Source organism: Pleurotus ostreatus, assembly GCF_014466165.1.
Source record: "Pleurotus ostreatus strain PC9 chromosome Unknown scaffold_4, whole genome shotgun sequence".
Classification (NCBI taxonomy): Eukaryota; Fungi; Basidiomycota; class Agaricomycetes; order Agaricales; family Pleurotaceae; genus Pleurotus; species Pleurotus ostreatus.
In genome coordinates, this window is record NW_023503159.1 from 193,870 (window position 1) to 206,093 (window position 12,224).

Consider the following 12,224-nt stretch of genomic DNA (forward strand, 5'->3'; position numbering starts at 1 on the left):
CGCACCTTATACCCCGTTAGATGTTGGAAGCGGTGATGTCTAACACTGTTGTCACCGTGTTTGTGATTGAGATGGGTCCCGCAGGCCTTCTGTGCGCCCTATCGTTAGCCAAAGCAGGGTCAGATATCGATAAAAGGTACTGATATGTCATTACTTGATCATTTCTTCCGCAGCGACTCACTCGGGTGGCGCTCCTTCTTTAGGCTTGGAACGCAATACGGCAACGCCGATGGAGTCCAGCCACGAACCTTGGAGATATGGGATACCTATGGCATTCTCAGAAGGTTCGTCGATGGCTCTGCACCTGTGCATGCGATGGTTAGTCCTTTTTTATACGGTCGTACACCCTCCTTACCTGACGCCTCTCTTCCTAGGTGACATATAACCCGGAAGTTGACAATGGTCACTTGAAGCTTGTACGGACACGACCAGTCCGCAACGTTGTCGTAGACAGTAGATTCCCATACGAGCGAGCGGCAGCCATCGAACATATTGAAGGGAGATTGCGAGAAGCGCTCCTGGAAGCTGGTGGAACCATCCAATACAGTACCACTGTGCGTTAATAACGCACCAATGGGGACAATCATAGATAGAGAAGGAAGTAGTGAAATGTGTCGGAGTGCTCAAGCATGCGGTCTTGTACACAATTCTTGATAACGGCAAAGACAAGGTCCAATGGACGGATGTTTCGAGGGTACTACGGTCTTGGAAGTGGTACGTACACTGCTCCTATTATCGTAAGTGTGTCGTACTGACTTTGGATCTAAGTGTCTTCATTAGTAACCAAAAGAGCTCGCCAAATGTATACGAATTATTGGGAGTTCCTCAGCGAGGTGCCGTCATTGTGGTGCGGCCTGACGACTACGTTTCCATGGTCCAAGAAATAGTCAAGTTCAACGGCGATGAACTGACTGGCTTCTTCCTCGGCCTGTAACGTTGCCTGAGTTTAGATTGTCCATCAACGGGGCAGAGAAAACGTAACATATGGGAGTGCCGGGCTTCCACCGTCCATGGGGAGGCTATTTAGCAATGTAAATGTGTGGTGTTCTAAATTAGTTGACCGAAACCGGACTGAGACCCAACTGAGACCAAGAAAAGGTGTTCTATAGTAAGTATGCTGACCACAAATACACCAGGTTAGCGGGGTCGCACTCAATCTTTGATTGACAATTGACTCGTGATGTCGATGAATGCTGAGTGCTGAGCGCTGAGCATTGACAATGACTATGTTGAGATGTCAGACTGAGAGAGCGACAGAGTTCCCCGAGTCTTTAGGCGGCTCGGTCGTGGCGTCATGTGATCGCAGAACCGGAGTAGACCGGGATCCATCCAAGTTCGAACGTAGTACAAAATTTCAACCGCCCGCGACAGGCTCACGATTCCATCGACAGGTTCCGGAAGTCAGGCTCACATTGGAGTCCCGAGCGCGCGGGTGGCTCAGATGGCCTTGATAGTAATTTGCACCTATCCGACACGCAGGCATCACGCAAGTTGAGAGCTCAGAACGGTATGCTCGATCCCTCTCAGTGTGATGATCTGGCCACTTACGACAGCCACAATATCAGAAGTAAGCCATCAGGGGGGTATGGGTGCCTGTGGGGACAATATTCTTCTGGTCAATGCTCACAAATGTCTTATGGTTATATCACTGGGCCGTGCTTTTAACTTCCATCGGGTCCTATACAAAGGAGAAGGTCGGGGTTAGTGACGACAGTGTGTGAGGATCGAAATCAAACAAAATTAGGTGACCACTGACTCGGAAACCAGTGAGTCGACCACATACTCAAGGAAATAACCCGAAAAGGTTTCACTGCTCTCATTATCCTGACGAGCGGTAGGAGGGAACGATTGAACTGATGGAGAATTGTATTGAGGTCGGTGAATGATACGGGCGTTATGCGGGCTGGGTTTCGCTATTCTCAGTATCATATATCATCCCAGTTGGCGGGTTATTTATGATCTGATCGACTGATCAACTGATTCATCAGAATAGATTTTGTCTTGCGCTTTGGTGCCTTTGCTTTTCGGGTCAACTGTTTCTCCCGCGCTGGATGCCACGCCCTTCCTACCTCCGTAGAGTACTCATGACGATGTTGGCCCATACCTCATTGGCCTACATGATCGGTTTGAACAGGACTTAGCTGGCACTGATGTACCTGTGGCGAACAATTCTTGCCGAGCTGACACCCATAGACACGGATTACCTCCTGGATTGACGTTAAAAGGTTAGTACACTCCCACTGTCCCCACCAGGAATGTCATGCTTGATCTAATCAAAGGTTTTGTGTGCCAGGATTACCACCCACCTCGAAGTCAACATCATGGTTGCAGGAATCCTCAAGTATAAAGTGCGATGACCCTAGTGGAGAGTCAATAATGCTCGATCCTCTAGTGAATGCCTTCGCTCACCTGTAAGTGTGCCACAAATACAACGTCGCATCTGGAACCGACATCAGTTCAAGTGTAGGAAACTACAAATTCCAAACAGCAAGTTATGTCCTCTACATCTATGACCATCGTGAGTAATGTATGGCTTCAACTGTCTCGTCTACAACCCTGACTACTGTATCCTCCGTAGTTTTGACGTTCTCTGATGAGGTGACGTCAGCTAGCATTGAAATTATATCGGTTATCAATTGAACTCTGCTACATAGGTCGACAAAATTTGGCACCAACCTTTCACCTTCGCTTCCCTCTTATTCTACATAAACCGCTACATCACTCATTGTCAATTCATCATCATACAAGTTGGTACGTACTCCCCACCCTTACTCTGTCTCCATCTCACGAAGTGTGCCGGCCCAGAGTTCTATGAGACAGAATGGCCTATCTCGGTCGGTCTTTCCCTCTCGCATATTCAGATTCTTTTGCCTCTGACCTTATCCATAGGTGTAAGTGTTTTGGTCTTCGTGTTATTCTTGCCGCCTCATCATTCTCCTAGGTGTGATCGCTATGTCAAATTCGCGGGAGCGGCAACGATGTGCTTGGTCACCAGTAGGTTGTTCTTTCGCTATTCCTGGCAACGTATTAAGATTGCCGTGGTTCTAGTTGCGGAACGTACGTTCTTGGTCATCAGGCACGCACTTTACTTAGTCGCATGCATCATAGTGGTTATGATCCTCCGAATGTATGGTCTCTATTTGGGGAATAGATTCATTCTCTATTTCCTGCTCGTCGTGCTCTGCGGCCAGGTCGTAGTAATGGCATATGCAATCAGCACCGGCATCCGTGAGTAGGACACCTATCAGTTCTCGTAATTCGCTTCACATAACCCAAGGTGTACCCCTTCCCCCCGGGTTCTCTGGCTGTGTGTTGACCGGAAGGAATACTTGGTTCGGTGCGAACCCATTTCAACTTCCTGGTGTTACATTCTTACTCGTTTTCTAGCTGGTCTTTGGGCGGCTCCTTTGGTCACCGATTCCTGTATATTCTTACTTACCCTATGGAGAACTATCCGTTTCAAAAAGAATAATGTTCAAGCGAGGTGCGTACACGCGCTCTCCAGTCACATATGATTCGCTCAAATCACGCTGACTTAGGCTCATGAGTATCTTTCTGCGCGATGGAACACTTTACTTCTTTATCATCTTCGGAATGAATCTCATGAACTGTTTGATTTATTTCGTGCGTCCCTATCATCTCCTATGTATACAAGTTGACCACAATGTACCTAATTTTCTTCAGCTTGCGGTTGAAGATCTCAAGGCAATGGGTGCAAGGTTCGTAACTGGATACAGACGTGAACTGTGTCTCACGGTGCCACAGTATAAGCCAGATTATGACTGCAATTCTTATTGCTCGCCTACAGCTCAATCTCAAACGCACGGGCCACGCGCAGTCGAGTCGCATATCCGCATCTAGGATAAGCGGAAACCCATTCGTACAACTGTCTCCAGCTCAAGCAGTTCACGGAGGGACCGATACTCGCACCGACTATGCGTCATTCTTTACGATCGGAAACCTGGCCGAGGACGTCAATGACTCAGAATTTGCGACTCTCGACAACGCCAGTTTCGATGGGATTAAGGGAATTGAACTTGGAAGGCCTTGATCCACTGTAGGTGTTGATGTACACGATATGTTATGTCATTTACTTGCGTCATTTATTCATTTTCAAGTTTGGTGTATTTGGGCTGATCGATTGATCTGTGACGCAGTTTTAGTTGCTTTACTTGAAGTTGAAGTTCAGCACTCGGCCGGCGACTCCCCCTTATTTTAACCTCTGAGTCCGGAGACTCTGCACCTTTTGACGTACCTACTGTCGTCTCACCGGGCCGTGAATACCCGCCATTTTTGGCGGAGGCTGCTTCCCACATACCACATAAGAGCCAAAAGGACGCCGAATGGGACAGATATGGTCAAATCGCAGGCACAATATAGCTCAACGTAGTGGGTTGACTATGGTCAAGGTAGCTTCGTATCCTCAACCGAATCAAAAGGACACCAGACGAACTCGTAATGGCCATTATCGACGTGGTGGGAGATTTGGACTTCTGAAATACGTATAGACGAAAATGCTCTCATTTAAACGTATCCGCGTCAACTTTATGAGCCGAGAGCGCAATGGTAACGACTATGAAGAGCATGTCTCACATAGTGAGCGCCCTCGTAAACGCAGCCGTCAAGTCTTCGTAGTACTGTTCTACCCCCTTCATCTTCGACGCTCCACAAGCACCACTCTCTATATGTTGTACAAAGCCCGAGATGAGTTTAAACTCCCTCCCACATTTTGCCTTGGGGCACTTGAACTCCTTGTCGTCGTGTGCTGGGGAGTTGAGATGCCTGTTAAGCGCACGGAGGGATGTGAAGTGGTGAGCGCAGAATAGGCACACGTATGACGATGTGAGGACGTCGAAGGAGTCTTCGGTGGCAATGAGAGTCGTGATAGTAGTGTCTACCGGCTCAGTTTGAATGGATGGCCCTTCGATGCGATGAGAGACGGAGATGGTTGGGATGATCCTGAGGGAGTGGATGGCGGCCGTGACTTGGCGGCGGTTTACGCCGTGACAACCGCTTTCGATGTGGAACGCCACCCCCGATGGGCTCTTGAATAGTTCCTCGCAAAATGGACACTTCATGTCGCGATCTTTATGGGCAAGGGAGACGTTGTGCTGCAAATTTGGCGGGGCTTTAATAGTCTTGAAACTAAGCGTAAAGAAAGCTCACTTGGGCAAACGCCGTTGACGAATGAAAATCACGAGAACAAATGAAGCACCAGTGGTGGTAAACGGTATTTGTGAGGTGATCGTTGAGAGTGGTGATATCGGGGAACGCGAGATTACAGCGCTTGCAAACTAGCCCCGCATCTTCGTTAACCAGATTAGGGCTCAAGGCAGGGAGACTAGCGTAATCTACTCTCGCGTCGATATGATTGAGCTCGTTGGGGCTCATTTGGCTACCAACGGACAAAGTTGCAGGCGTCCAGTCTGGATGACTCGAGGAATGACGGAGATGCTATTATGAATCGTGTTAGGTCCTTATCATGAAGACATCAAAGGCCGCTCACACTGTCCAACGCCATCTGGCTTCCAAATCCACGACGACAAGGAATGCATATCGTACCGTGCCATTTTGCTAAGCAATGTTGGTTCAGCGCAGACTGGGATGCAAATCTTCGGGTACATCCTGAGCAAGAGAGCATAGTAGTCAGCCAGGAGGGTTAGGAAAGGCACCGAGGCCCACCTTTTTACAGCTTTCGCTGGAACTGTTGGCACGTTGGTGCCAAAAAGGCTTTCATTTATGCTTTCCTCACCGCGGAGCAGAAGCCAAACACGAGGTGTAGGGTGCGCCTTCAAATCCATCTCCCTTTCAATCAAAACTTACAATCTGAGGGATGGCAACTCCCCTTTATGGCCGCAACAAATGACTCGGACCCAGCGAGCAGTGCAGCAGTACGATGCCCACTACTGTGGCAGCCACCAATTTCAATGCCTATTGCAGTGAGCCTAAGTGAGACTGAGGCTGAATCGAAGCCGCGGTGAGCCTGGTTTTAGACGCCCAATGTCCCCGACTTACACTGATGGTCCGAAGCTGCCCCATCTCCCGTTGCTAATGGAGTAATGCCGCCAAAAGGCGACAGTGGCCATTCTGCATGAACTTTCATTAGCACTCTTGTAACGGACACCTACCAAAAGATTGAGACCATGCCTTCCGAGCCATGGTCAGGTTGAACAACACCATTGATATACTTCCAAAGAATTGAACAAACTCTCGGTTGCGTATCGGCATATCTCCTTATACTGCATCACTCATCAGCACACATGTTAGGTGGTGAAGCGTAGCTGATCATATCACTGATACAGCTCCGATATTTTGATCAGGTTCCACCGTTCAGATTTCCGTCAACTTGGATAACGATGCGGCAAGCCGTCGTCCGACGGATGTATACTCCGGCGCCCGTGTTGAGTTCCCGATTTGATTATGAGCTATGGCAGGACGAACTGCGCACCCCTCGGGTCAATTGCGCATCATACAATCAACGAGGTGCATCGTCGCTTCTACACAAGCTAATTCGTGAGTTATTTCCTGGGCCGTTTGCTCTACGCTTTATTCATGTACCTGACGCTCTAGGGAGCTGATCCGATTGTAGATTGGGAGGCGCAAGCAGTCGATAGAAAAGGGTTGGGAGGTAGCTTCCTTGTCGTCGCCTGGAGGGCAAAATCAGCCATGTTGCCCACTATTGAGCATCCTCATCAACTTCGCAGACCACAATGGGTGAGTTCGTGCGGTGGAGGGACCACTCCATCACGTGTCGTGTTGTGGTCTTATGTGCCACAATTGGACGGTCTGCCCTCGCTCTCTCCACTACCACCACCATCTTCAGCATGCCCGGTAACTTCGAAAGCCTTGCTGTCGAAATACAGGATCTCATCCTCGAGAATCTCGCTGGGGACCAAGCATCATTGTATCATTGCCTTTTTCTAACGCGTACTACTCGTCGCATCGCAGAACGCATCCTCTACCGTCACGTCACCCTCACCGCCACTCGCCAGTGCCTTATGTCGTTCGCTAACTTCGTTGAAGCATCTGCTGCGTCATCTGCCCCCCTCAATAAATACGTGAAACGGCTCACCATCGTCTGTCCTTACGACATGCACACGACGCGTAAAGCGTGCTGGCATCTTCGACGCGTCCTTCGCCAACTTCCGCGACTGGAGCACTTTGAGCTAGTCGACGACGAAGGATGCGATAGAGAACCCGACTGGCTGGACCGAATTAACTTCCTCAGGGAAATCACTATACCTTTGCGCAGATTCTCGTGGGGGAGGCTCATTCGTCTGGATAGTAGGGACAGAGTGTCTCAATTCCTCAACAAGATGCCTTCAATCGAGTATCTCGAGCTCACAAAGATGGAGCCTTCGTCCAAGCTGAAACTTGCCGACGACTCGCTCCCGCGGCTTAAATTCCTTAGCAGTTCATCAACCCTCGCCACAGAGCTCGTCTTGACTAGGAATATCGAATACTTGGATACTTTCGGGCTCAATATCGACGCAATTCAAGAGGAAATCCCACGCGCGAACCATGCATTGAGGGCACTCTCCCTTCACGATATTCGCACCTTCCCCCAGTACATCGATTGCCTTCCCAACCTCCGATGCCTCCATCTCCACTCAGCAGACAGAGATATCCTTGAACCCGGATTTATCACCGCGTTGAATGCCCAGAAAATCAAGCATATCAGGGCCTGGTTTACCTGCGAGGACGAAGAAAGTGTGGTCCTTGAGCTGTTCGAGGCTGTCCCCTCTTTGCGTGTTGTTGAGAAAGAGGTACTCGATGAGGCCGTGGATATCAATGTAAAGACCTTTGAGCGATGGGAAAGGGAGGGAAATCGTTCCGTCGGGAAAAGATCATATACCCAAGGAGAAGAATGGCACTCTGGTTGGGAAATGGAGGAGCGCGTGGATGTTTGAACCTCGCGCTCATCTTGATTTTGCTGATTCTTATCTGCATCAATTATGGAGCTGGAAAGTAGTTGAGAGGGAACGGAAGTATATCAAGACAAGGGTATTTGTACTCATAATTGTGATATAGACAAGGTATGCATATGTTTCATAGTTTCATGTAGTTCGTAAAAATTGCGTACCAGACAGCAACAATTACGCAGAAAGCAGAACGAAGCACTCTTGTTTACAGGTTGAAACTGAACTGAAGGACCCTAAGCGTGTGCATAAATAACCAGTTCTCGCCCTCCCAACGAATCAGCGGACACCAAGACTTTGTCCATGACTTCGGTGACATGACCTCTATCGAAATCCCACAGTTCAATGGCTTGAGTGCCGCCGGTCGAGGCAATAGCACTAATCGTGACGCTCGAGAAATAGGTATTGAAGAATCGCACGAAATCTTGGATACTCGCATGTTGCTCCTTGATTGCCCCCTCTAATGAGATAAGCGGAGGATTTGTTTCGGCAGGGGCTACGAGATTATTCATGATGTTGGATAGATGCGTGTATTCATGTTGAGAACGACGGATTTGGCCTACATAAATGATTCAAAATCAGGTGAGGATTAAACTAGGGGGCGGGCGAAGAAGTTGCTACTAGACGTACGTGGAGAAGGGAGCTTCGACGCGACGTCCCGCCTACGCTCTTCGAAGGTAGCCTTCGTGTTCTCGGATTTATCGGCGAGAGCAAATAGTTTCTGGCGGATGATCCGCGAAGTTTCGTCTATCGAGTTGCGACTGTCGTGGGATTGCTGCGACTCGCTGATGCAACGAAGCACATCGTGAAGAGCCTCGCACTCTGCCTTGAGGCACTCACGGATAACATCTATATTTCGATCCAGAGATAGGCGATGTTTGGGCTTCGCATCGCGCGCCATGATGTCGAGGCGATGATAAGCAATGTGGTACTGGTGTGTGGATTTGGTGATTGCCTGAAGGAGGAAAGGGAAATCATCCTAGACACGGTGAGTCGTAAGATCAGGAAAAAGAGCCTTCGAGGGAGCTATACTCTATTGCGTACCTTTGGCTGCACGGCTGAGCAGCAATACCGGTTAGAATCTATATATTCTGTGTGTAAGAAAATTACTCACTGCTGATACGCTGCATTGAGGGACAGTAAGCGTGCATATTATTGAGGAGGACAAAGGGCTTACTTGATGAAATCCATCATGTTCCCCAAGTTTAGGATAGAAGTCCTCGAGCCGCGTAATCTATCGATGAGCGTTATGTCAGGGCACGCATTCCGCTGAAGGGCTTGACTTACATCGGCAATGTAATTTCGGTTGTTCCTGGAAATCTCCGAGAACCTGCTCTCAAGCATGCTCAGCAAGACAGGATCGCAAGCAGCCATCCCGCTTGCTGTGGAGTGAATCTGAGTTTGCAAGTTCCGGAATGTATACTCCATGTCCTGCCACCATACAGCAAATTTGCCAACGTGTTCGGCGACTTTTCCCATGTCATTGGATACATCTTGCAAGCGTTTGATAGCGTCTTCGCAAGCGATTTGCTGCTTTTCTCTGCCTGTAGCGTATCCTCAATCAATGGGGTCGCTGAACTTCCATAGGACTTACTCTGTATCATGAAACGAAGACGCTCGTCCGCTTTCCTGGCAGCAAGCGTCGCGAGGGGGAGGACTACCGGCAGAATGATACCCAACCCAGGAATTGCTGCGCTCATAATAGGGGCGATGATCGGGGCAACTGTTTCCGTGAAGCCTGCTAACGCACGGTGAACATACCCTGTGCCCTTCGCGGCACGTTGGTAACGATGTTTGGACACCTCGCAAACCTGGTGCTCGAAGACAACCTGCTCTACCGCGTACGGTATACGCCCAGTCAGCTGGCGCAAAAGGTCGCAAAAGGTCAGCAAACGGCACAGTTGTTCGTCCAGGAAGAACACTGACCTGGAAAATTCCCTGCCGAAGGGTCCTAAACTTTTGGACGACATCTTCGGCCTGCTCCACACCCAACTTCGTTGTTTCTATCAAGAGGTCAATGGTTGCAGACACTTCGGTTGCGTCCGTCCCTTCAGAGATACTACGGCACAGGTCAACGGCACCATCGGCTAGCATAACACAATTACGGCTTGTCCCAACGCTGCTCGACAGGGCGCGGCAATATGCCTGCGACTGAGCCTTAATGAACCCAATAATGTCTTTAAGAAGATCATTTTCAACGCTGTCAATGGAAGAAGACTCAGAGCCCGGGCTTGGAAAATACTCGGTGAAGATGACGAACGTGAACTCAGCTCGACTCCATGGCTCAAATATTTGGAACGTTTTACGAGCAGCGTCGGATAACCCCGTCAAGTCGTTGACAGAGACTATCAAGTCTGTGCATGTCGAAGTGTTGTTCAATTCTTGCTTTGCGCCTACATTCAAATAATCAGAGAATTGACATACATTCGGGAGGTGGGGACCTACCTAGTGCTACCTCCATGTCAACGAGGGGATCCACCAAAGCTGAGGTCAAAATCTTGGCTGTGTACTTCGCGCTTCCAGACCTTCTCTTATGAATGCGGGTATGAAACACTGGGATGGCATGTCCTACAATTGCAGGCCGTGAAGCGATCACTGCAAATGAGGTCAACATGAGGCCACTTCGTCCACAAATTCATCTTGATTTGGAATCTTGATGGCACCAGTCTGCCATGACCTTTGCAGCACGTTTCGTTTGTGGTATCTAAATTATGGATGCGCCCGAGCAGTCCAACTGCGTAGTGAACCACGCAAGTTGCTGAGCCCCCACGGGAAATTATGGGTCGCCTCGCTGACTCAAAGATCACACGGTCAATGTAGCAATTTCTCACAGTAAGATGGTGAGTAGCTTAATCATACGACTAGAAAGCCTAGCCACAACAACCACCGTTTTCGCTCCGTTGACTTTTGTTGCTCGCACAACTTTCTAAGACTGAAGCAGCGATAATACATAAACGAGCAGAAATCTAGATAAAAGTCCTACCCCGCATGAGTATACACCTCCGACCGCTTTGCATGAGGCCTCTTACTCGCTCAAACCCAATCGACGAACAACACGACGGAAGAATGATTTGGGCATCAAGTCCTTCAAAGTGTGATTATAGTAGTCTTGTTGTGTCATTATCTGTTACAAGACAAGGGTCAACCACATCACTTCCACGAAATCGAATCCGAAGCTGAAGGCATACCTCCGATCGGTAAATCTTGTATTGCTGCTCCATGTTCTCCCATTGCTTGAATACCTGTGTGCTGATATTTGGATTTTTTCGAATATACCGTATAGAACCGGTCAGACGATCCACATCAACCTTGAGGCTATTCCACCAGTCCACGAATTCTCCAACAATGGAGACAAACTGGTCGAGTACCAGCACCGTAAGTTTCAAGAGGTCCTTTTCATCCATCCGACGTAGCTCTGATGCTCTCTTTGTCAGCGTGACTAGGTAGGAAAGATGAAAATACTTGCCATTAAGATCGACTCTCTGTCGTCTCACCAGATCCGTACTCGGGGGAAAACTTGGGTCTGATGGGTGTTCACTGGGATGGACCCTCTGCATCTCCTATAGCCATCATTGAATATCACGAATACAGCACAGTCTAGATAACTCACCTCAAACAGGGCGACACGGATACCTCGAAAACGATTGGAGATGTCTTTGATGTCTTTCAGCGCTTCTCCCGTCTGCTCCAGCATTGGCTCAACGAACACCTCAGGTATGAGTGTCTTGTCGTCGAGGGCTTCTTTCGCCCCCCTCGAAATCGACATGCCTCTTTCGGCCATCCTGATGCTTGCGTCAATTGTGCCTACATACACCCCGGCCTGCTCAACGACATGCTTGTAAACTTTGTGTTTCGAGTGGGAGTGAATGAAGGTCCGTTTCTCGCTAACATCATGGATTAGGAAGAATGTTATCTGACGAATGGGACGTACTTGTATTTCTCGCAGAATACTTTCAGGCATTCAAATGTTTCGTGGTTCGATTTGGTTAATGCATATACCACACCGGCGTGCTCCGATGCTTTGCGAAGGATATCGTTTGGAGCATCAGCGGTACCCTCAGTTTCACGATATAGAGGCAGTGCTTCTGCTGCAACTTCTGTTTCCTGGGGCACATATATTGTTGCCGACCTGCTTTTGTCTTGCGAATACGGTTTACTTGCTTCAAGACACTGTTAGTCTTGTTATCCCGGTCACTGAAAACTATTTTACTCACCATCCATTTTGTTGCTGTCACTAGGCCTCGGAATCGCGTCCAGGCCATCCCTTTATTATTGATTGCTTAAATAACCAATGTTGGGGGCAAT

General features: G+C 48.8%; 5 protein-coding genes across 5 annotated transcripts; 3 read left to right on the plus strand and 2 right to left on the minus strand.

Moving 5' to 3' along the window:
- Positions 1–35: 35 nt before the first annotated feature.
- PC9H_005889 (uncharacterized protein) lies at positions 36–934 on the plus strand (the record flags this gene model as incomplete). Its single annotated transcript, XM_036775448.1, has 5 exons — positions 36–103; positions 174–318; positions 375–554; positions 590–714; positions 769–934. The coding sequence occupies 5 exons, from the start codon at positions 36–38 to the stop codon at positions 932–934; spliced, it is 684 nt and encodes a 227-aa protein (XP_036631467.1).
- A 1,442-nt stretch (positions 935–2,376) lies between these two features.
- On the plus strand, positions 2,377–4,051 carry PC9H_005890 (uncharacterized protein; the record flags this gene model as incomplete). The annotated part of the gene is made up of 12 exons (XM_036775449.1): positions 2,377–2,411; positions 2,463–2,518; positions 2,579–2,598; positions 2,655–2,751; positions 2,806–2,838; positions 2,890–2,994; positions 3,049–3,228; positions 3,278–3,337; positions 3,388–3,484; positions 3,540–3,624; positions 3,685–3,719; positions 3,766–4,051. The coding sequence occupies 12 exons, from the start codon at positions 2,377–2,379 to the stop codon at positions 4,049–4,051; spliced, it is 1,089 nt and encodes a 362-aa protein (XP_036631468.1).
- Positions 4,052–4,589: 538 nt separating this feature from the next.
- On the minus strand, positions 4,590–5,641 carry PC9H_005891 (uncharacterized protein; the record flags this gene model as incomplete). The annotated part of the gene is made up of 3 exons (XM_036775450.1): positions 4,590–5,111; positions 5,167–5,454; positions 5,507–5,641. The coding sequence occupies 3 exons, from the start codon at positions 5,639–5,641 to the stop codon at positions 4,590–4,592; spliced, it is 945 nt and encodes a 314-aa protein (XP_036631469.1).
- Positions 5,642–6,710: 1,069 nt separating this feature from the next.
- PC9H_005892 (uncharacterized protein) lies at positions 6,711–7,910 on the plus strand (the record flags this gene model as incomplete). Its single annotated transcript, XM_036775451.1, has 1 exon — positions 6,711–7,910. The coding sequence occupies one exon, from the start codon at positions 6,711–6,713 to the stop codon at positions 7,908–7,910; it is 1,200 nt and encodes a 399-aa protein (XP_036631470.1).
- Positions 7,911–8,155: 245 nt separating this feature from the next.
- PC9H_005893 (uncharacterized protein) lies at positions 8,156–12,140 on the minus strand (the record flags this gene model as incomplete). Its single annotated transcript, XM_036775452.1, has 14 exons — positions 8,156–8,478; positions 8,550–8,898; positions 8,964–8,977; positions 9,034–9,043; positions 9,097–9,153; positions 9,207–9,463; positions 9,514–9,781; positions 9,846–10,312; positions 10,365–10,444; positions 10,949–11,043; positions 11,108–11,479; positions 11,530–11,803; positions 11,851–12,079; positions 12,134–12,140. The coding sequence occupies 14 exons, from the start codon at positions 12,138–12,140 to the stop codon at positions 8,156–8,158; spliced, it is 2,802 nt and encodes a 933-aa protein (XP_036631471.1).
- Between the last annotated feature and the right edge of the window lie 84 nt (positions 12,141–12,224).